We start from the raw sequence: 22,425 nt of genomic DNA on the forward strand, positions 1-22,425 counted from the left end.
AACGAAACCGAAAAGCTTCAAGGTACTAGATTCACATGGATCCTCAATTCAATCAATGTGCAAAACTCATCTCTAGTTATTTCTGCTCTTAGTCTGAACCTGCACTGATGCGAGTCTAGGACTTGATGATTCCTGTTCAACTCAAACAAGTGGTTAACTAAATAAAGTCCAATATTCCAACCGTCCCTTCCTTAAGTTTAGTGTGTTTATTTAGCTTATCATTGTTATTAGTCTTCTTGTCATTTGTTTTGTTAATTCCAGTCATTAGTTTAAGTTAGTTTCAACCATGTTAGTCGATTATTGTTATTAGTTTGGAATTAATATTGAGTTGTTAGTATGGTTTACTAAATAGCTAAGGTCATGTTGACCATAGTTAAGCCGAGTTAGGATTTAGGAATTAGTTAATTGTTTCGTAGTTTGATTTGGATTTTTGAGTCTTGTAAAGGCTATATAAAAGCTTTAGTTATACGTTTGTACGTAAGATATGACATGGAATAAGAATTTTGTTGAGAAATTTTTTAGAATTTCTTTCTTGTGAGAAAGAGTTATTTTCGCTTGTGATAGCCATCTTTGAACATCTTAAAGTTGGTTTAAGGTGTTTTGTCAACTTATCGATCAAGTATTTACCTTAATGGTGGCATCATTCTACCTATTTTGATCTCTCTTGAGTGGTCCAAGATAGATGAAAAACATCCATCTCCAAATATTGATCCTAATCTAGGTCCAGGGCTTGTGGTTCATGTTCTTAATTCGTCTTGATGTATCGAGAATCGTATTAATTGGTATCAAGAGCTAGTTGAAGGTATCATCGTTATATCCTTTGTTTGTTTAGTTTCTAAGGTTTCCTTTTTTTCAACCTTGTTGTTCGAATTTGTGCAGTCTAATTCATGACTTTTTTGTGTTTTTCAACAATAATTGTGTTGTGTTGATTTGCCTAAAATCTATCCTACATTACCTTGTTAAAATGCTAGGCGTTTTGCATTGGTTATTATTGTCCGTGTCTTCTTTGTTTGCTATCTGTTGTTGTGTTTTTGTTTAACTCGTGTGTTGTCTTAAAATTGTGACTTGATTGTCTTGTTTTGTGGAGTCTTAAAGAGTCAAAAATAACAAAAAAAAGATTCTGGTTGTACTTCTTTTGTTGGGTGATCAGTGGTTGTTCTTGTGATTCAAAGTCAATTTGTGACTGGTTTTTTTGATTCCTTGAAGGGCGATTGTAGTTCTTGAATTTTCGAACCAAAAATCTTGAATTTCTTGAACCTTTTCTTGAAAATCTTGAAGTTCTTAGGTTGTAAAGTAGGGTTTCTTGAAATTCTTGAAAAAAGTTCCCAAATCTTAAACTTTTGAAAATCCTAAGTTCATCTTCTTGAATATTGTATAGCGGCTGTTCTTGTTTCTTGAAAGTTGGTGATCCAAAGTAAAAAGAAAAGAAAAGAAAAAGAATTAGATCAAAAAAAAAAAGAACCACAATCGGATCATACCTTTGAGTTTAGAAATAAGAAGGCAAATCGAAATTGGAAATCGAAATCGACTTGGGTTTTTGTTCCAAAAGTTGGACATAGACTCCTTGTTGGGATTGGTTACTTGTTTCCAGCTACACATCCGAAATATACTCAAAAAAACATCCTACAACAGCATATTGATTCTTAGGATTGAGTCCAAAGGCCATTCAGATTAGGCTTTCAATTTTCCAGAAACATATGCAATCAAGTAGAGTGTTTTTTCTAGTTTTCGAAATTTCTGCTGCATAGTATCTTTGTTCCAATTTTAAAATCCGGTTTGTCCAACCACATTATGTCCGTCTTTGAGTTATTTTTTTCTGGGATATAATCGAGTTTTAATAGTCCAAAACAAGGCCAAATCAGTTTTGGATTACAAGAGTCATAGTTTCCTAATTCTAGTTGTTTTACTTTCCAGATTTTTGAGTCATTCTTGTCCAAGTCAAATCAGGTTTTGTAGAGTAGATTTCCAACAATATTTCTTCGTGTCAAGTGTGTTAAATTTTTTGGTTCAAAATCCGCACCATTAACATCAAATCTAGTCGGATCCTAAGCTAATCGTCTAGAGTTTCTTAGTGTTGTTAGGGTTCATCTTTGCACCAATAAATCTGCAAATTTCCAGCACCTTTGTCTGAGTTTAATCCTTGTTTTTGCTTATTAAAATCTGACTGTGCTTCAATTTTGTGAATATTACTTGATAAGTAGAGTTTCATCTTGAGGATAGTTCTAATTTATTCAAGGCAACCAAGTAACATCCATTAGAACTTGATTGTGAGCTTATTAAAGCGTTGAGTGAAAGCACGAGTGTTGAGAGTAAATACCAAGAGAATGTGTGAGGAAATATGCACTTGTTTCTTTGCTTACTCTTTTGCAGGTTGCCTTGACATGTCAAATAAAGGTGTAAGAAGTTTCCCACAAGTTGAATATGATGCTACTATGGAGGATATGAGGGGTGCATTTAAACAAATTTTGCATGAAGTTTTCAAGCCTCTTCATAGATGTCTTGACTGCATGGTGAATAATGATGTCAAGAGGAGGGGATCTACGCAATTTAATTCCAAGGTCCGATCTACTCCTCAAGGTTGACATATTCAAGGAGAAGGGAGGAGGTTCATGTGACAATTAAGCATGCAGATACATCATTCATAGATGGTGGATTTAGTCGAGTATGGGAGACTTATCAACACCTCTTACAACAAAAGCTTGAGAAAGAGAAAGCTAAGCGTGGTAGTAAGAGTGTAGAGGTGAAACTTGAGAATGTACATAAGGTGAAAATCGAGGGAATTGTCAAAGAAAGAGAGGATGAACATTCAAAAGAGTTGAGTGAGAAAATTCCATAAGTGATTCGGCTCTAGTGGAAAAACAAGAGAGAAAGCAATGACTTATTGCCAAAGCCAATGATGTGAGAAGAGTTTATGATTTTACTAACGGTCTTAACTTTGTTTTGTTTAGTGTTTCTTATTTTGTGTAGGTTAAGCAAAGTACAATCACCTTGATCTTGAATTTTTTCATTCCTACATCCATTGAAGAGTTAAAGAGCTTTCATGGAGTTGGAATCTTGAGTGTTGTTTCTTGTTGCTATCAACATATGTTCAATCTTTCATCTCGATCTAGTTTGCTTGTTCATAAGCTTAATGACGCTTCACAGGGAGTAACTGCACTTGAGATTTGTTCCATACTTATAAATTTGATATTGATGTTCCATACTTTCTTTGTCCAATTTCTGGTTCTTTAAGTACTAACTTTGTTGTTTCATTTGTAGATTCTAGGCTGTCCATTCTTATCTAGTTTCATCCATGCAAGATGTGCCGGTTAAACATCAACTAGTGATGGATTTTAGTACTTTGCATAATCAGATTAGGAGTTTTCCTTGTCTCTTTGAGCATTGCTATGAAGATCCTTTTCTAGTGAATGCAAATGGTGAGTTTTCAAATGATTTCATATCTACAAATACTAATTGTGTGATTTCTTTTGTAGGTCCAAATATGACAATTCATGACAAAGGGCTGATTAAGAGCTTATAGAGAAAGTTCGTGAGAGACAAAAAGCAAAATAGCGTTGTAACCAGTTTCGTGTACATTGGTACAACCCTTGGTTGAAGACTTTGCTCATAAGTTTTTGCAATTGCATAAGCGGCATGTAACATGGTATTTTCACATGAAGGTAATACCAGAGCTATTACATTCTCTACAATCCATCGATTTGTGAGCAAATTGCTTTCAAAAGGAGGGAAATGATACGAATCTAGTACTCGATGGTTCATGTTCAAATCATACAAGTGGTTGACTAAATAAAATCCAACATTCCAGCCGTCCCTTCCTTAAGTTTAGTGTGTTTATTTAGCTTATCATTGTTATTTAGTCTTGTTGTCATTTGTTTTGTTAATTCCAATTGTTAGTTTAAGTTAGTTCTAGCCATGTTAGTCAATTATTGTTATTAGTTTGGAATTAATATTGAATTGTTAGTATGGTTTGCTAAATGGTTAAGGTCATGTTGACCATAGTTAAACCAAGTTAGGATTTAAAAATTAGTTAATTGTTTCCAAGTTTGATTAGGATTTTTCAATCTTGTAAAGGCTATATAAAAGCCTTAGTTATACGTTTGTACGTAAGATAAGACATGGAATAAGAATTTTGTTGATAAAGTTTTAGAATTTCTTTCTTGCGAGAAACAGTTCTTTTGGCTTGTGATAGCCATCTTTGAAAATCTTAGAGTTGGTTTAAAGTGTTTTATCAACTTATCGATCAAGTATTCACCTGTGGTATCATTCTACCCGTTTTGATCTCTCTTGAGTGGTCCAAGATAGATTGAAAACATCCACCCCCAAACATTGATCCTAATCTAGGCCTAGGGCTCGTCTTGGCATATCGAGAATTGTATCATGCATGTTCCAATTGGCTCTTGTTTAGCATGAAACAAAGCTTGAATTGAGACTTTACGCACTTTTAAAGGTCCTCTCAAATAGCTTGGTTGAATTTGGGACCCTTAAGCATCTGGATTCATATCGTTGAATTTGCACCACTTAAAAACTCACCAAAGGAACGTCGGCATGAATTTCTTGGAGAATAATGTTCCTAGAACCTTCACTTTCACCACACTCTTCAAGAGGGATTAAATATACATCATTCATGCTTTCCTTTTCAGGTTCAAAGTTAATTCCAAAGATATTATCATGGGAAATGGATATATACTCATTAAAACTTATATTAGATGTATTATTATCATCAAAATGTAATCCATTTTTACATGTAACATTCCTACCATTCATGTTAAAATTGAATTCACTATCTTGGATGAAATAGATTCGCATATAACATTCGAATGCTCTTGTATTTTAGCATGGCACTTGTTAAATTCATCCATTATAGCATCAACCTTATCGATTTTATCAGCATATTGCTCGAAATGGTCAGAAACAATGTTTTAAAACCCTGCCCAAACTAGCTGGTCAAACCAATTGAACTGTTGACCGACCTTCTTTCCGGTCTGGGTTTGTATAAAAAACTAGTTTGTATCACTGAACCGTCCGGTTCAACCATTGAACCGTTGACCCGGAACGGTTTTGTAAGAACGACCGATTCAATATCCAACCTTAATTAAGCCAATAATTTTGAATTTTGTCAACTAATCTTATTATGACATTCCAAATTTAATATTTTACCAATTTTCCATGCATAATTATTCTCAATTAATTAGACAATAACAATTATTGCATATTCTACTTATTTCTCTCTCTCCTCCATAATTACATATTTACTCTTATTTAACATTTATAACATATAATTGACTATATTAGTTTTTTTTAAAACTTGAATGCATTTCATTTATTTGTTAATGCCTTTTTAAGTGTTTCAATTTTTGTCATATAAACTAGTACTCATATAATTTAGGAATGAGAATTGCAGTGATTACATTAACAATTTGACTTAAGTTTCTACAAATATTTGTTTGTTTTTTAGATGTTTAATGTTTATTAGCAATATTTATGACATCGCCGGTTAATAACTATCTGCCCAACGGTTGAACCAATAACCCTTGACCCATTCGTTTTTTGGGTCAATGAATGGTTTGGGTTTCAGAACCTTGGTCAGAAGTCTCATGAGCTAGTTTTTCAATAGTTAACTTCTAATATGACTTATATTCATATTGGACATATTCGAATTAGTAGTCATATAAATTGAAGAATTACTATAAGCACATTGATTATTCCAATCATAATCATAAGAGTTACACCAATTAGGGTTGCATTGAATAAAACAAGAATTTTAATGCCCAAATTTATCATAGTAATCTGCATTTTGCACTTGTCTACATGTATGAGTAGCGTAATAACCTTCACATAAGTCACAACTCACGTGATTAATATTGAAAGTGTTAACATTCCTCTTTTGTTCAATCAAATGCATCAAATTGTCCATTCTAGTGTTTATCAAGTAATTGAGTCTTGTTTCTATTATTCGCATGCCATCTTTAAAGGCATACCTGCGACTCTTCCATGGTTGCCTCTATTGTTGAAGCTTTGAAAGTATTGAGGATCCATTGCCGAATTTCTCTCTCAAGTTTTGTCTACCCATTTGAACTATCCTTCTTGACTCCCTAAACATGTTTTCAGAGCAACTCAAAAATAAATTTAATCAAGAAGAATAGGTTAAAGACACAATCAAAATAAGATACTAAATACAAAACAAAAGACTCCACAAGATACTAGACACAACAAAAACAAGAAAAATAAGTGAAATTGTTTAAACTAATAAAGTTGTTTTTAACACTAATATTGAACCAAACCTTTCTTGGCAATGGCAGCAAAAACTTGATATATAGGGAATCTGAATCTTATTTGCTCTCAATTTTTAAATGTAACTTAAACTTCAACTACTACAAGGGCACAAATCGTACATGAGAGTATAGGGAATATTTGAGGGTCGATCCTACAGAAAAGATTATCCATTACCGTTGTGATTCGAACTCCTCTATTATTTAGATTACCACAAATAGAGCAAGTAAATTTATACTATAAACACGTAATAAAAGTAGTAAAAATGACAATGAAGATGTTTCTAAGGTTATGGAATTCCTAACTATTCATGCAAGTGAAAAATTACTAATTAAATGATTTTATTTATTTTGAGTATTTATGGCATAATTTTCAAATGTACGTGATACATGCTTTCGCCGATATACCAACTATACATATAACTACTCCACACCTACTAACAAGATGTTGAAACTAGTTATAGATTCATTAAATTTTATATAAAATTATATGGTTAAAACCACAAACGTGCAATCCTACATTTGTGAGTTAACTCCTTAGATTTAACACTTCCATGAACTAGTGTTAGTTCCCAAGTGTCATTGATAAAGTAATATCTTTAGATAATCACAATTAATGGTACCAAGTTAATCATGATTGTAAGAGCAAAAGTGTCATATAACTTGTTCAAGAAATAATTCAATTAGCCATGAAAATATCACATAACAATCATAGATAGTTCATCCATCCCCTATGTATAAAAACTAACAAAACATAAAAGCAAATACTAAACTTGTACTATAACTAAACCTAAGAGTCAAATACAAGAAGTAAAGAGTTGAAGAGATTAAATCCCTTGTCACTTGTAAACATGAACTTCTCCACCTTCAATCCTTAATTTTCATCTATGTCTTAGCTAGTAGAAGAATGGATGAAAACTAGTCCTACACTACGTTAAACTAATGAACTAAGAAGTTCTAGTTAAAATCTACATTTTGTGTAGTATTTTCCTAGCCTCCAAAGTTACAAAAGCAAGCTGAACAAATGCCTTATTTATAGAGAAAATTCTATATAAGCTTTTTTTGTCTTTTTCTTCTTTAATATGAATATAGCTTCCAAAAGGTCAAAAGTTGTGATGCTAATGGAATCTCCAAGGATTAAAGTGACATAAAGTTATTTCTTGATAATGCTTGAACTTACTTCTAACCATGAAATTGTTTTGTCAAACTTCTAGTCAAAAGTAGGAAATGATGGCTCTAAAAGAAATCAAGCTGTCCAACTTGCGCAACTTGCATGTTGAATTTCAGCTAGGAGGAACTGGGGCAGGAATCAAGGCTTGCAAGGGCCGATTTCAAGCCTGGTTTTGCTTCAACTAATTTGCAGCATTTTGAGTAACCTTTCTGCCAAGAAACCTTACCTCAAATTGGTTATGTCAGATCCAATTTCTTTCCCATGTATTTTGGAGGTAAAGTCTTATGTTCCCTTCCTTTTTTTTTTTAATTATTTAATGAAATATAGGGGTGGCATCCTCCCCCGTACATAGGATTAGCTTAAAAAAAAAGAACTTCACACAAGTAAAATAAAATTAAGTTAAAAATAATCTATTTGACTCATGATTAAACTCTTGAAAAGATTAACTACACAAGAAAGTTATTTAAACTTCCTATCCTAAAAATTGCCTCCGTCTTTTTTTTTTTTCCGATTTTTGATAGCAAAATAGTCAATACTAATTATTCGAAACCCTCAATTTCCTACTCAAATATAGCTTTAATTTTTACTTGATTCTTTTCACTCCTATTTCTTCCAAATATAATTGACTAATTTTTTTGGTTGAAATTTTAATATAGAACAATTGTGGATTTCCTAGATTGCCTTCATCTGTTGGTGATTTTTATGCTCAACCAATTTTACTTGGTGATGCAAAGTGAAAAAAAAATGACAAAATTAAACTTGAGGGACTACATTGACTAAAGATGGAAGATGGGAAAATAAATTGGCTTAAATTTAAAAAAAAAAAGTTAAATCACCAAACTGGCAATTTTCCATTCTTTGCCACCCCTTCCATAAAAGCCTCAAACTCGCTTCCGTCGGCCTTCTCCCACCCAAAAACTCCGCCATTTTTTCTTACAAATCTGCTCGAGTATTTCCAGTGGTGATTGCTAGTTATAGTGGTAAAATTAACTGATGGAGGGTCAAAAAAGCAAAAGAAAATCTACCACTAGTAGTACTAGTACTACTACTAGCGGTAGTGCCGCCCCAGTTCTTCCATGGATGAGAGACCCAATTGACATCACAACTTTTGATCAATGCCCTCTTAAGCTCCTCCCTTTTCTTGACCCCAGGTACCCTTTGTCTAATTTAATTTATTTTTTTGTTTTCAATTTTTATAAGGCACAGGTAACAATGTAGTTTCCTGGAGCAGTTTTTTTTTTCTTTTTTTTTATTACTGAATTGCCGTTGTTTTTGTTGGGTTCTGCTCTATTCTGTATTGGGTTGTTCTAATGTGAGAAATGCATGAGGTAGTAAATATTAAAATCATGATTGTACCAGTTAGTTTAAGTATTTTGTTTCTTGCAGCTAAGCAGATTGTTGTTTTGTTATAGTGATAACGTGGATTTGGGCTTTGATTTTTGATGTTTAGGAAAAACAAAAAAAGACTTGTATTGGAATTCGACTTAGAATTTTAGCTTTGGTCTTTTTTGAGTCGGATATATGTTTTATTTCTCCAGATTGTAATGTTTCTGTATCTGTTTTAAATTACGCATTTCTATGTCCTAGGCTGGAAGAGGCTTTGCAAAAAATGGGCATTAGTTCTTTGTTTCCGGTGCAATTAGCGGCATGGCAAGAGACGATTGGCCCTGGTTCGTTTGAGCGAGACCTTTGTATAAATTCACCAACAGGAAGTGGGAAAACTCTGGCTTATGCTCTGCCAATTGTGCAAATGTTGTCGACTCGTGCAGTAAAATGTCTTCGTGCTTTGGTGGTCTTGCCTACTCGTGACTTGGCTTTGCAGGTTTATATGCGTACTGTGTCTCATGGAAAATTTATCTCGTGATGTACATTTTTCCTAAAACGTTAATATTTACTAATTCTGCTGAATTTGTTGACTCGGCTGAAGTGGTCGATGGCTGTTTATTATTATTATTATTTGAAGGTGTTTCAGTTTGGTAATAGTTTTCATTGGACAGTGATTGGTCCTAGATCATGTGTTGAATTCTTGCACAATCTTTTTCTTGTGATCTTATCAAAGTGTTTTGGCTTGTTATTATTATTATTTTTAAAGTGACTTTTAGGTCAAGTGGAGTGGTATTAGCATGTATGGAGTTTTATGTCAATTGAATTCGGTTCTTTTGAAAGATGTGCAGACTAACTAAACCACTTGGATGTTAGACTGTCTCATCCTTTATCCTTCAAATGTTTAAAGGACATGTTTATATGGTTTCATTTCCTTTTTGTAGGTCAAGGATGTCTTTGCTGCTTTTGCACCTGCAGTTGGTCTGTCTGTGGGTTTAGCTGTTGGTCAGTCTTCTATTGCTGATGAGATCTCACAGCTCATTAAGAAGCCTAAGCTTGAGGCAGGAATGTGTTACGACCCTGAAGATGTTGTGCAGAAGTTCCAAAGTTCTGTGGATATACTGGTGGCTACACCTGGAAGGTTGATGGATCATATCAGCAACACAAAGGGTTTTACGTTGGAACACCTTTCTTTTCTTGTAAGGCATTTACTCTGTTATATCTAGTTCTGCATGTGAATTTTTTTATTCTTTGATTTTAGGAATTCACAGTGCATTTGCCATCAGTATAAATTCTCTATCTTGATTAGCCTGCTGATGGTAAATTTGAAATAATTGTCTGGCATCTTGTCTACTGATAGCCGTCTCTTCTATAGATTGTTTAGATCTGGATTTCTTGTTTCTTTTCTTCTTTTATTTGTCAAAGGATTTGAAGTTGACTTTCAGATCAAATGTTGTTCAGCCTTGTTGATTGCTTATAACAAATCAATGTTACATTCTGAATTTCAACACCATTTATATAACTGTTTTGATGCTTTCATTGGATTGATGTCCCTTAAAGCTGGACTTACAAAAGTTACAACTGAATCTAGACCTGGCTAGGTTGAGACATATCAGGACTGTGAACCTCGTATTCATACTTTAGATTGGTATTGAATTAATTTTTTCTCATGTTAAAAAACATTTCTCTAACAGGTCACTATTTATAGGTGGTTGATGAAACAGATAGGCTACTTAGGGAGGCTTATCAATCTTGGTTGCCAACAGTCCTCCAAGTGGCCCAATGTTGCAACAACAATTTCTTCCCCTCTGCTGGCAGTTGTGCATCTACATTTGGTTCACTGAGGACCATTCGCAGAAAGTGAGTTTTTGGTTTTCAGCTTCCTTTACAAATTTAGTAGGTTACTTTTATGAATATGGTTCCTTGGTGTGGAAGGTCAATGCTAACAAAATGTGTGGTGTAGCATGTGTTACACGAGTTAGTATTCGCATCGAATTCAACGGATCTGTCTGAGTACAGTTGCCAGCTAGCCTTACCCTTGTTCATTAGATAATATCGTGGAAGCATATTGTTTTTTCATCGCCTACATGGCACAGACTGTTCATGCTTGCCCTGCCAAGGGCAATCACATTTTTATACCACCACTAGCCACTGATCTAACTAATTCTCTTAATGGATTTCTCGAGGTCATTCAATGTTTGCCAATATGCTACTCTTATCATGCATTCATGCATCAAAAATCAGACTGGTCTAGGGGTTATTAGACCTTGCACAGGATTTGTGGTCTTGTGGCTTGGAGTTTATCAGTAAGGCATTGTCAGCAAGTTCCCCACACTCACCATCCTTGTTGGAGAAAGAGCGCTATACGTGAAATGTACCTTTTACTTTTCATATTTCGTATAGCATCTATGCATTTTGTTATATCTCTTTTTATTTATTGTAGAACAGAACATTGAGCATGTTTGCTTCATGTACATGGTTTTTGCCGCCTTTGGCTAAAGGACCATCTTTATTGTAAGAATGAAGCTTCTTTGGCACATTGACTACAAAATGGCAGACTTCTCAGCTCAGAGGAGTTTTTTTTTTCTTTTAGAGTTCTGCCTACTTTATCGTTCTCAGCTCTTTTTCCCTTCCTTGAATTGCTTTGACTCCTGCATTCAGATGCTACCAGGCCTGCCCTAATCCTGTGTAAGCCACCTGAAACACACTGATCATAATTTACATGCCCACCGAGCACCTAGACACTTGGTCCTTTTGCAGATATCTTATGGAGAATGCACATGGCTTGCTGCTAGATTTTGGACCCAGATTGTTATGGTTCTGTGTTCTTACATTAGAGTGAAAATTGTGGTATTATCTGAAAGGGAACTATACTAGTAATGCTCTTAGTTGCAATGTTAATTGTAATTGGTTTTGCATTTTTTAGGATCTTTTTAAATGCCAGCTTGTTGCCTTTTTATTATTTTTCAGAATTTGTTTGTCCCTCTAAAGTTTGGACTAGATGGGCATTGGGAGTATGTGAGAGTGTACCTTGTGTCCATGCTGTCCTGAAATCTCTCATTATATTCTTTCATCAAAGTTTTTGAATATTTTGTTTTCCTCAAAATGCATTACTGTTCAAAGATTCATACTGTGCTCTCTCTTATACTTGGCTTTGTTATATGGTGAATTGTGCAGTGGGGTAGAAAGAGGCTTCAAGGGTAAGCTTTACCCAAGGCTTGTGAAAATGGTTCTATCTGCCACTCTAACACAAGACCCAGGCAAACTTGCACAGCTTGATTTGCATCATCCTTTGTTCTTGACTACTGGAGAAAAGCGTTATCAACTCCCTGATCAGTTGAAGTCCTTTAAAGTGGTATGAACACTGACAACTCTCTGAATTGTACTAGGAGAACAGTGGGGCTTTCTCTGTCTTACATTAATCATTTTATGATAATTATATATTTCTTCATCATAGGCACCAATGGAAGCCACCTTGTTTATACTGATTGATCTCCCTTGACATAATTTTCCTTTGCCACTAGCTATTACCTAGGCACCTCTAGGCTCATTAAGTGTTAGTTCTGGTATTCCCTGGATCCAATTCTTTAGCAATTGTTTATATCTGTCGTCCATTAATTTTGGCATCTCAACTAGAAAAACAAAGTAGCTGGTATAATTTCACTGCACAGCTTTAATAAGTTTCAATCATCACTCTTGATGAATATTTGCCCCCTACAAGTTGCAAGTCAATCTTCCAAGCTGTGATGCCCCACCAAACTTACTGGGCTTGTGGTAAATCCCAAAGGGCATCACCCTGTGACCATCTTGTGAGCTAGCAAACATATTTCATTTACTTCGTTAGACGGAGATTATTTTAGTCTTTGGCATAAAGATCTTCAAGCAAGATACAAGGTGAAACAACATTAATAATATCTAGTTGTAAATTATCTGTCCAGGTCATTAGAAGAATAATAAAAGCACTCTTTACTTGGCCCCTTCCAGCATTCATCTCACTTAGCCTTCACCAAACGACATTAAAATTCTTGCCATTTGATTTCTTAAGGTATGAAAGAAACGTGAAATTTTTTCCCCCCAGATAAAGTTTGACTGTTGATAGTGGTGGTGAAGTGCTGTAGGGTTGGAACACCTACCTCCATACACTTCCTGCTAGTCAGTTTAATGACTGTATTACTCTTATGTTGTTAAATCATTTACTAGGATTATATATTTACCTCAAAGCTGTCAAAAGTATTCCAGGGTCCATAAAAACAAATTACATTTTGACTTCGACAAGTCCGAAGCTTGAATCATTTTTAGTCAGGCACATGTATCTTGGAATTATATATGTTTTGTCTATATGATCTTCAATTACTACTGAGGTTGATTTACGAGCTAAACAGATGCATTGGAATTTCTTAGTGCTAATGTTTTCAATTCAAAAATAGTGTGTGATGATGAGGTACTTGTTCAGTTAAAGACTTGGTAGTTGAAAGCCTAAAAAATGGGGTTTGATAATTATCTCCCCTTAAAAGGGTTTGCTTTTGGAGTTGGTTCTTGAAAAGCACAAGTGAATTATACATACTACCTGTACTGCTTTTGAGTTTTAAGCTGGTATATGTCTGGTTTAGAAGTTTTTAGTGTCAGCATCAAGAATTTGCAGTTCTTGCTTGAACATAATTTAAAATACTATCTACCCCATTTTGTTTGTCATTGTAACTGCTGCATAGTTTGCGGCATTTTAAGTCTGACCAAGACAAATCACCTATCAAACTCTGATTTCTACTGTTAACCTTGATTTAAAGTTGGTTTCTACTATAAGGTTCTTGCTTTGGAGATTGCACAAAGGTTGAAATGGATAAATAGTTTTCGTTTATTTGATTTTTTAAACCATGACAAGTATATTGGCAAGGACAAAAATAGTAGTTATGACTGATGAAATGTGGAGGGAGTATAAAATAATATCTACTATATATGATTGGCTATAGCAATAGCAAATCATCTTGCTATAGGAATTACTTTCTATCTGTTTCACCCTTACAGTTTTTAGATGGAGATATTTTAGAATAGGTAATAGAACATGCATTCCTCTTATTTCTCTTGTACAGTTCCAGCCTACTTCCTCCTCATTGTGAAGTAATAGTTTTCAGGAACTCGTTTGCTTTAGTCTGGCGACGTACGTAAACTAGTGATTTTGACACTTTACCACACATTCTTCCATTACCAATCTGAATAAAAGACCTATTGAAGCTTCAACTTGCCATGTTGATGAAGCAGTGAAAATTTCTTCCTTTTGTTTTAAACATTGCTAGGCTGAAAATTGGTACATCATCTTTCGTTCCATATACAGCTTAATGTGTTGGGAATAATAGTGGTTTTTATCAAACTGTTGGATATTATGAAATGGAGTTTTCTCCTTCCAATAATGAGTAATTTGGTTACTTCACAAGCATCCAAGTTTTCTTCTAATGGGGTGTGTTAATTATGATGAATCTACTTATTTTTGGAATATATATATATATATATATATATATTTGTGCATGTATATGGATATAGTCATGTACGCATATAGCTATATATCTGTGTTTCAAGACAAACTATTAAATGAATGTGATTGTTTTCTGCAGATATGTGAATCAAAGCTTAAACCCCTTTATTTGGTAGCTCTTCTGCAGAGTTTGCAAGGGGAGAAATGCATTGTTTTTACATCATCGGTGGAGTCAACTCATAGGCTATGCACATTACTTAATTTTTTTGATGACTTGAATTTTGAGATCAAGGAGTATTCCCGTCTTCAACGCCAATCTGTAAGAAGGTAAGCAACGTATGTTTGGATATTGTTCATCATCTTTTTAAGCTGTTGTACCAATAGTTCACATTGTTGAAGTAACTTTTGGCTGGATGGTGTTGTTTAATTGCCCTCTTTTGTGAGGTAATCATCTTCGTTTTGTTAAAGCAACTTTAAGCCCAGCACAAGAGGGCACTACTAATTTATCAATGAATTTGGAGAAAATCATAAGAGAAGAACTTTGGTCTCTTCTGCATCACCGACGTCCAACATTTACATCCTATTGCCTTTAAATTTTCCTATGAACATTGTTCTTAAGCTGCTATCAAGATCTTCAATGTGAAGTGGCACAAACTAGATGCTGGCTATTCTTGTACTTTTTACTAATAGAACAGTGAATTTGCCCAAGCACAATTTTCAAGTACCTAAAGGAGTTAGCTATGCCCAAGTCATTGTCTTGGAGTTGGCTCATATAGCTTTGTAGATTTTGTGCTTGGCCCCTTTATAGTAGATATTGGCTCATGGACCTTCTATATTTCTCAACTAACAGATTGATATGACCTATCAAAGCTTTGCTACCATCATGAGAATGATGCATAATTTTTAACCTTGTGGAAGAGAAACTCCTAGTCTTCTCTACAGTTGGATAGAGAAATGTTTGCTTTGTTGTTGTTACTTTTTACCAGGGGTTTCTGAATATCAAAACCTTATAACTGCTGGCCCTATTCTTTTACAATGAGTTAACTAAGCCATTGATTCCTTCACTTAGTGAGTGTACCTTTCCATGATTCTTTAAGTATGAAAAAACAAGAATATAATTTCAAAACCTACCTGAAAATGTAGCTGTGGCACTCATTTTATCACGAGTAAGTACTTCCTTGGGGAAAGCTTCTGGCATGAAGAAGTTGTGTATTTAATTGGAGGTTGTGGTTGTTGGTTGTACAGAGTGATGGCATTGGCAACAGGGATCATAAAATTGTGGGATGGTGGATATTATTTGATGTGAGTGATGGCTTGTTGAAAACTACATAGCCATTCATATAGCAATGTTGTTGGTAGGAGACTGGACTAGGGAGTGACCCAGGAAATATACAAACTGAGGTGGATTTTTTGCTTGAGGGGTTTTTAGTTGGACTGAGACTTTATTGGGTTTTTTGTTGTCCTGAGAAAGGAAGCAATGCACAGGTTAATGTTGGGTTTCGAATTTGGCTGCTGAATTTGATGGTAAGCCATCCTTTGACAGGAAGATGTTATGCACTCTAATTCTGAACAAATTTATGTTGCTGAGAAGCCTTTATGATGAAATATTTTAAGTGGCACAGTGCTTGAGTGAATGTGTATTCATGATGCTTCTCTTTAGATTATTTTTTGAAAATATGGAACAGAAAAAGAGACAGCTTCATTGATGTTTTGTATTCTTTCAAACAAGAACAGAGAAACTAGAAATAATGTGGTTATGAGCATTCTTTTACCAACAATAGTGTTAAAACTACTAAATCCTACGAGGCTCCCTTCCGGTTAGAAATGGGTGTTAGAAAAAGCGATGTACTGAATTAGTATGAAGCATAGATCTTGTCATGATCTACAACATTAATGTTCTCATTAGCTTCAAAATCATTTTGCATTGTCATGTTGTTCTGAATATAATATGCTTCTTGGTCACTTTCTATAAAGAGCCAATATAACTTTGATGGCCAAATCTATAACCCACTAATCCCTCCACTGTTAAAAGGTTCACATATGTTTCTTAGAAACTCTTCAGCCTTTTTTTTTCCTCCATACAATTAATCAAGCTAGAGTTGCTTAGGATGACAAAAAAATTTTCCATAATCGCCCATATTCACCAAAATTTAGTTTGGTTCGAGAATGATGCCACAGATTATGTAATTTAATATGTGTTGTTTTCAGAGAAGTGCTTCTTTGGTAGATATCGAATGTGTGAGAGTTTTCTAACCAACAAAGAAAGAAATCATTCACATGATGGAAAGAAAAAACAAAATGATATTTGTTGGTTTCTTGAATCTTTTGTGTATTATTGTGGTTGGGATGAATTTTTGCAAGGTAACCTGTAGAAGGTGTATACCAACTGTCCAATATCAATGCACTTCTATCATATCTTTAAATGGTACTAGTAGTTTAATAAGCAAAAAGCAGATCTTGGATGCTTAAGAACAATCCTAAATTTCCTCATACCTTTTTTCCACTAGCATATTTACAATATGGAACTTCATTAAGAATGTAAATCTTCTACAGCAAAACTTTGAAGGCATTCCGAGCAGGGGAAATCCGTGTTCTTGTTTCCTCTGATGCAATGACTCGTGGAATGGATGTTGAAGAGGTTAGAAATGTCATCAATTATGACATGCCTCCATATATTAAGACTTATATTCATCGAGCCGGTCGAACTGCCAGAGCGGGTAAATCTGGTTGCTGTTTCACACTGCTTCACAAAGATGAGGTTAGTTGTCTTTCTTTCTTGTTGTCTATCAATTATAGGATCCTATCCACTTTGAAGTCCTTCTCTGGGGGCCTATTTTACTTCTCTTAGAGCTCTTTTGGTTCACATATTGGACAAGGGATGATGCGTCACCCTCAGATTGAATTTCGTGGGAAGACTCTGTTGCAATTATTCATGCTCTTTAAACATTTTTTTCAAGTTTGGTCAAGTATTGAATTATTGATTGGATATGCCATAAATAGTCCTTTTAAAAGATTGGTAGGATGGGATTATAGTTTAGTTGCTGAAAAAGTGAAGGATCCATATTGTTTTGTTGTCACACCAAGCAAGCAGCACATGGTAGATTATCCCATCCTCCACGTTCGGCTGTGTAGCCCTCAACTGGGGAAAAGTGTACTACTTACCTATCAAATGGAGAGAACTAACCTATATTTCCCTCCTTGAGACATCATTGTTTACTTATATTATCCACTTCTGTGGCAAACTCTTCTTCTTTATTATGAAGGATTTTACTTTTGGCAGCAAAACTTAGCTAACCAGCAAATGTCTATCTGTATTTCAAGGCTGTAAGATTTAGGGGATTGCTAAATTTGTGGACTAAGAATGTTTAGCTTGAATGCTGTGAATTTGGTATGAAAGGTGACGTTGAGAGGAGAGTTTTGGCGGTTGTATGACTGGAGTGCAGAAAGCTCAGAAATCAGACAAGAACAGGAAGAAGTAGAAGAGAAGACATGAGACCTTAGGCTTCACAGTGACAGAAGAGGGTTTGATTTCTGCAAAATATTCTTCAGTTCCTAAGTTTTTCTCATAAGACTTAATACATACATGTTACTTTTATAGGGCATGCAGACTTCAAGAAAGAGAACTGCTCCAAGTAAAACTTGGTACTGAAAATCTGGTAGCATTTGCCTATGGCAGATATATTTGTAGAGTTGGCTTATGCTCCAAGAAAGCAAAAATTACATAAGTGCTGCATCTGCCTAAGAACAGAACCTATGAGAGAAGTTACTAAAAGCCCCTAAACATGCAGAATTGCAAAAGAACATTTAGTTAAAACTCAAGTTGGAGTTCTGTCAAATTTCAAGTCTCTTCTAGTGTTTACAAGCCATGCTGTCCGTTCCTCTTGACGGTCTTTGTCCTGCAAAAGCCATTGCAACTTTAAATTAAGAAGGGTCTTACCAGTTTAGTTGTGAATTTTTTTTGCTTATTGATAGCAAGAATTCTTTTTGTTTGTTGGGCGTAGGGCACACATGTTTATTTGTATTTGACAGTATCTTTGGGGTTTGCTTTTAGCGGTAATAAGTTTGTTGGTGAAATGACTAATTCAACTCCAAATGCAGTCATTTGGGCAGTTTCTGGGTTTACACATTGATATAATCTATTTGGATTATTATATTGGTAAAGACTTGTAATTCTCTAAGTTCACCTACATTATGTCCCCAACACCCATGGGGAATCCTGCAGTATGTGTGTAATTAACTTTTTTTATGCTTGTTTCAGGTTAAGCGATTCAAAAAGCTATTACAGAAAGCTGACAACAATTCGTGTCCCTTGTATCACATTCCTCCACAATCAGTGGAGTCACGTCGCTCCATTTACACTTCAGGTATTCTGTCTACTTTTGCCAGTTCCTAGAGTAATAGGAGACCCACATACAAGCACATGAACTATAATCATCTTAGAGTTGGGCTAGTATCAACCTACTGGTGGGGTTTCAATGCAAGACCATTCGGTATTAATGTTTAAACTTTGTGCTATTTACCATCACACGAAGGGTGTATTAAGGAATAGTTTTCTTTCATTGAGCCAATGATTCTATGAGACAGGGAAAGTGGGAGACATCAAACTCACTATTGTTGAGGAACTGTGGGATTTAACTATTGAAAACCTCACAAATTATAGATATGCTTACAGAAGTGCGAAGAACTTTACATAAAAGAGTTATTAATCTGGAAATCCAGTGTCTGCATATCCTACCTTAACTGATTAATTATCTTTTGCCAGCTTTGGAGAAACTAAAAGAGAGTGTCGAATCAGAAGTTCACAGGAAGCGCAAAGCGCAAGTGTAATTTGGAAAAGAAAAGGTATGCATGAATTTAGCGAATGTACTTAAATTTAATTTGCTATAATTCATAAAATGCTTGATGAATGTTGTAAGTAGGAATACCTATTATTGTTTTTGTTTTAGAATGTAAGAAAAAGTTTTGATAAGTTGTCATATTTGTATTTGTAAATAAGTTCAAATTGTCAATGTGAAATTTACATTTTGCTTTTTGCTCCTATGTGAATGTCAACATATAAGATACAAATCATTTTAATGATCTTTATATTTCTTCATCAAATGCAACAATTACCAAAGGAAGTCAACATTTTGAATGCCTATATCATCTCTTTGTTTAGTCAAACTTATGTGGTTCTAATTGAACTTTGATAGTTCAATTTACTTGACCAGTATAATTTCAACTAGTGACCTTCACTATAAATGAATTACAAATAATCCATGTATTGGATTTGAGAGTGCTGTACCTTGAGTTAGAGAGAGACCAAAAGTGGATGGAGTAACTGTGGTGGCATAATAGCTTTTGGCCTGATCAAAAGATGGTGACCTTGATTGAGCAGGATCAGAAAAGCCGCTTGGGACAACGGCATCTTTGAGTTATGTTCTCTAAATGGTTCCTCGCGCCATAGACCAATCTTCTCATTTAGTGGAGACAAAATGATAAATGTGACCTAAAAATATAAATGTTGTCGGATGCTTCGCTTACAGTTTTCAAAAAGGTCTATCTCAATGCATGACAGAAGGGAGCTTCAGATACACGTGCTTTTGGTTCAGAACATGTTGCTAATGTGTTCCATGAATATTACCGATAGATTAAAGGTGATATGTATGTTAGTCAGAGAGGTACTCAATTCTCGAATTCTTTTATGAATCTAAATATTCATGCTCTTCTCACTGCATTTTAAAATATGCGTGAGAAAGTGTTTTCTCAGTCTATTTCCCATTTTACTTGTTTCAAGTATGATATCATACAGATGCTAAAATCGTTAATTATAATCATCCATTCTTTTTGGTGGCTTAGATATAACTATGCAATGCTTTCACAGATATTATCCACTTTTTCATGTAATGTGGTCTTACTAAATATTAGCAGAAAATCTTGATATCTACGACTCCTTTGGTTGTGATTGGATGTTTTTGTTCAGTTGCTAGTTCTGGTCTATTTGTAGTCAGTCACTTCTTTTAAGCTCTATATATGATTTGTATCTTTGTCTTGTACTGTTAAGGAAATTGCAAAATCAGATGGAGAAAAAAATTTAGAAATTGGGTCATGGGGCATTTTTAAAGGTAAATACTGGTACTATTATCCAATGTCAGACAACTCTCAGGAAGGACAATCAGGCTTGCCATGGTAAGGCCCCATGGAAAGATATAGTAGTTTCCTTGTGTACATTGATTGTGGAAAATTTACCAAAGTGAAGAGTAGAAAACATAGGTTTTTTGGATTCTTTTGGTTTTTTAGAAATTCTTATAGAGCATAAAATGCATGAGGTGAAATAAATTCTTTATTCCTTTGTGTTGTGCAAGTATATATTTCTGACTTTCAGGTCAGGGACGAACCTTAGTCCATATTGGTGTACCAAAATACTTGGTTCTGGAGCTGAATTTGTCTCACTGTCTACTGCAGCGTTGAATACAGATCAAGGAACGGATATTGCTGGTGATCATCAGTAACTTTCTAAAATATCGGGCTTGGTGCTCTTTAGCTGGTTCTGCACATTGGAGCAGTCACATGCTCAGAAATCTGCTACGTGCTCTGGAGCAGTTTTGGGTTGTTTTCTCTGCTCATAGGGCATTCTGATGCTTAACAGTGGAATTGCCTTCGCAGAACTGAAAGACGTTGTGTGATTGAAGGGAAACACCATGTTCTTTGTGCAATGTCATGTGTCCTTTTGAGGTAGTCGAGTGAAGAAGCAAAGTATGGCTCAATTGAAAAGCTTCTGTATGGCTGAAATTGCCAGCCATATTGAGTTTAAAAGATCTAATTTATTGTCGATGTCCATGACTTGCAGAAGCTTAACGTAACAGGATTGATAGAAGTTTGAACATTGCGATGATGTAGACACGAGTTATATGCCAAAATGGTTTTGGGTCACTGTATAGAAAAGATAATCAGTACAAAAAAGTGATAGTATTGCATTTAGTTCATCAGTCAGGTAATTGGTTTTGTTATATCGTTGTTGGTAGCGTTGATTCTTGGTTTTGTTATAAATTTTTTACCGAGCATGGTAATCTGGAAAATGGACGAATCAATACTTGAAACTTCTCACTTTTTCGTCTTCTACAGGTGCATGATAGTAGAGCTAATAAGCCTGTTTACTTTGGGGAACAAGAACTGCAGTTAACCATTTTTTTTTTAATTACAGGATAGCACCACATTCTAGTGACGATGAAAATAAGAATGCCTAATTTATAGTTGACAGGATGAGGAAGAAGAAGCAGTTTGTGTGTTGCTATCTTATTATGTGCTATTTTAGCTTGTCTAAATCAGGTTAAAAGTTTTTAATATCACATAAATTAATTAATTGATGCCCCCTCCAATCGTACACCTGCATCTTGTGAGTGGTGAGAGAAGTATTCAATTTTCAATCAAAACAAAGAATCATGAAAAGGAAGGATCCTGCTTATTTGGTGAAAGAACAATTCGAGAGGATGCCCTTAAATTTTGCCCCTGCTTTTCAGGTTCTGACCAAAAAATTCGTTTCTTTTGCCAGGCAACAAAAACCTCTGCCACTAGGTTTTTACATTGACCTCGGTCATCAGGAAACTTATCTTTTTTAGGAATGGATCTCACTAGAAATCTGGCTAAATTCTTGCCTCATGCTGTACCATCTGTTCTCCAATGCCAACAAATAATTTTCAACTGCTTCCCCTACTTTTCCATGTCTACAATAGTATTTATAGTCTTCCAATTATTCATCCCCATCCCAGGTTTCTTTCTTGCCAAAAGAAAAGGTTAAACCCCCAAGACCATCCAGCATCCCATTACAAAGAACTTCCGAAACAAAACCCTTCTAGTTTTGGAAAAAAAGAAAAAATTCTCTTCCTGATCTTCTATATTGATAAAATGAGGAAGGAACTGAGCTATGTCCTTGAAGTTGCTCCATCCGCAATGATTTGCCCTCTGAAACCGTCCATCAATGCTCCTAGGCTTGAGACCATTGCTGAAGAATCAGCTGATCCCAAGTTTTACATTGCTATCAATAGAAAAACACTGTTGCTTCTTCCTATATTTCTTTCTTTTGCTTCCTATTTGGTCGTAAACAGTTATAAATCTGCCTATATGATGAACTATGGCCTGTGATATCATTTCTTAATACCATTTCCCTCATAGTTTTGTATAAGTCTCAACTCCTGCTCATCAAGCTTTTGGAATGA

General features: G+C 34.9%; 1 protein-coding gene across 3 annotated transcripts; it reads left to right on the top strand.

Annotated features, from left to right (window-relative positions):
* The first annotated feature begins 8,286 nt into the window (after positions 1-8,286).
* Positions 8,287-21,219, top strand: LOC113715386 (DEAD-box ATP-dependent RNA helicase 1). Of its 3 annotated transcripts, XM_027239570.2 has the most exons (10): positions 8,289-8,591; positions 9,028-9,262; positions 9,708-9,962; positions 10,472-10,623; positions 11,941-12,118; positions 14,370-14,557; positions 16,784-16,988; positions 18,489-18,594; positions 18,993-19,072; positions 20,675-21,219. In XM_027239570.2, exons 1-9 carry the CDS (start codon positions 8,434-8,436, stop codon positions 19,055-19,057), a joined length of 1,542 nt encoding a protein of 513 aa, XP_027095371.1. In that variant the 5' UTR covers positions 8,289-8,433; the 3' UTR covers positions 19,058-19,072; positions 20,675-21,219. The 3 variants fall into 3 exon arrangements, 1 of the variants encoding a protein (XP_027095371.1); XR_011823120.1 differs by lacking the exons at positions 18,993-19,072; positions 20,675-21,219 and adding an exon at positions 17,552-17,752 and having other exon boundaries at positions 8,287-8,591; XR_011823119.1 differs by lacking the exons at positions 18,489-18,594; positions 18,993-19,072; positions 20,675-21,219 and adding exons at positions 17,552-17,752; positions 17,829-17,845 and having other exon boundaries at positions 8,287-8,591.
* The last annotated feature ends 1,206 nt before the right edge of the window (positions 21,220-22,425 follow it).

This window comes from Coffea arabica, chromosome 11c (assembly GCF_036785885.1).
Source record: "Coffea arabica cultivar ET-39 chromosome 11c, Coffea Arabica ET-39 HiFi, whole genome shotgun sequence".
NCBI classification, from domain to species: Eukaryota; Viridiplantae; Streptophyta; class Magnoliopsida; order Gentianales; family Rubiaceae; genus Coffea; species Coffea arabica.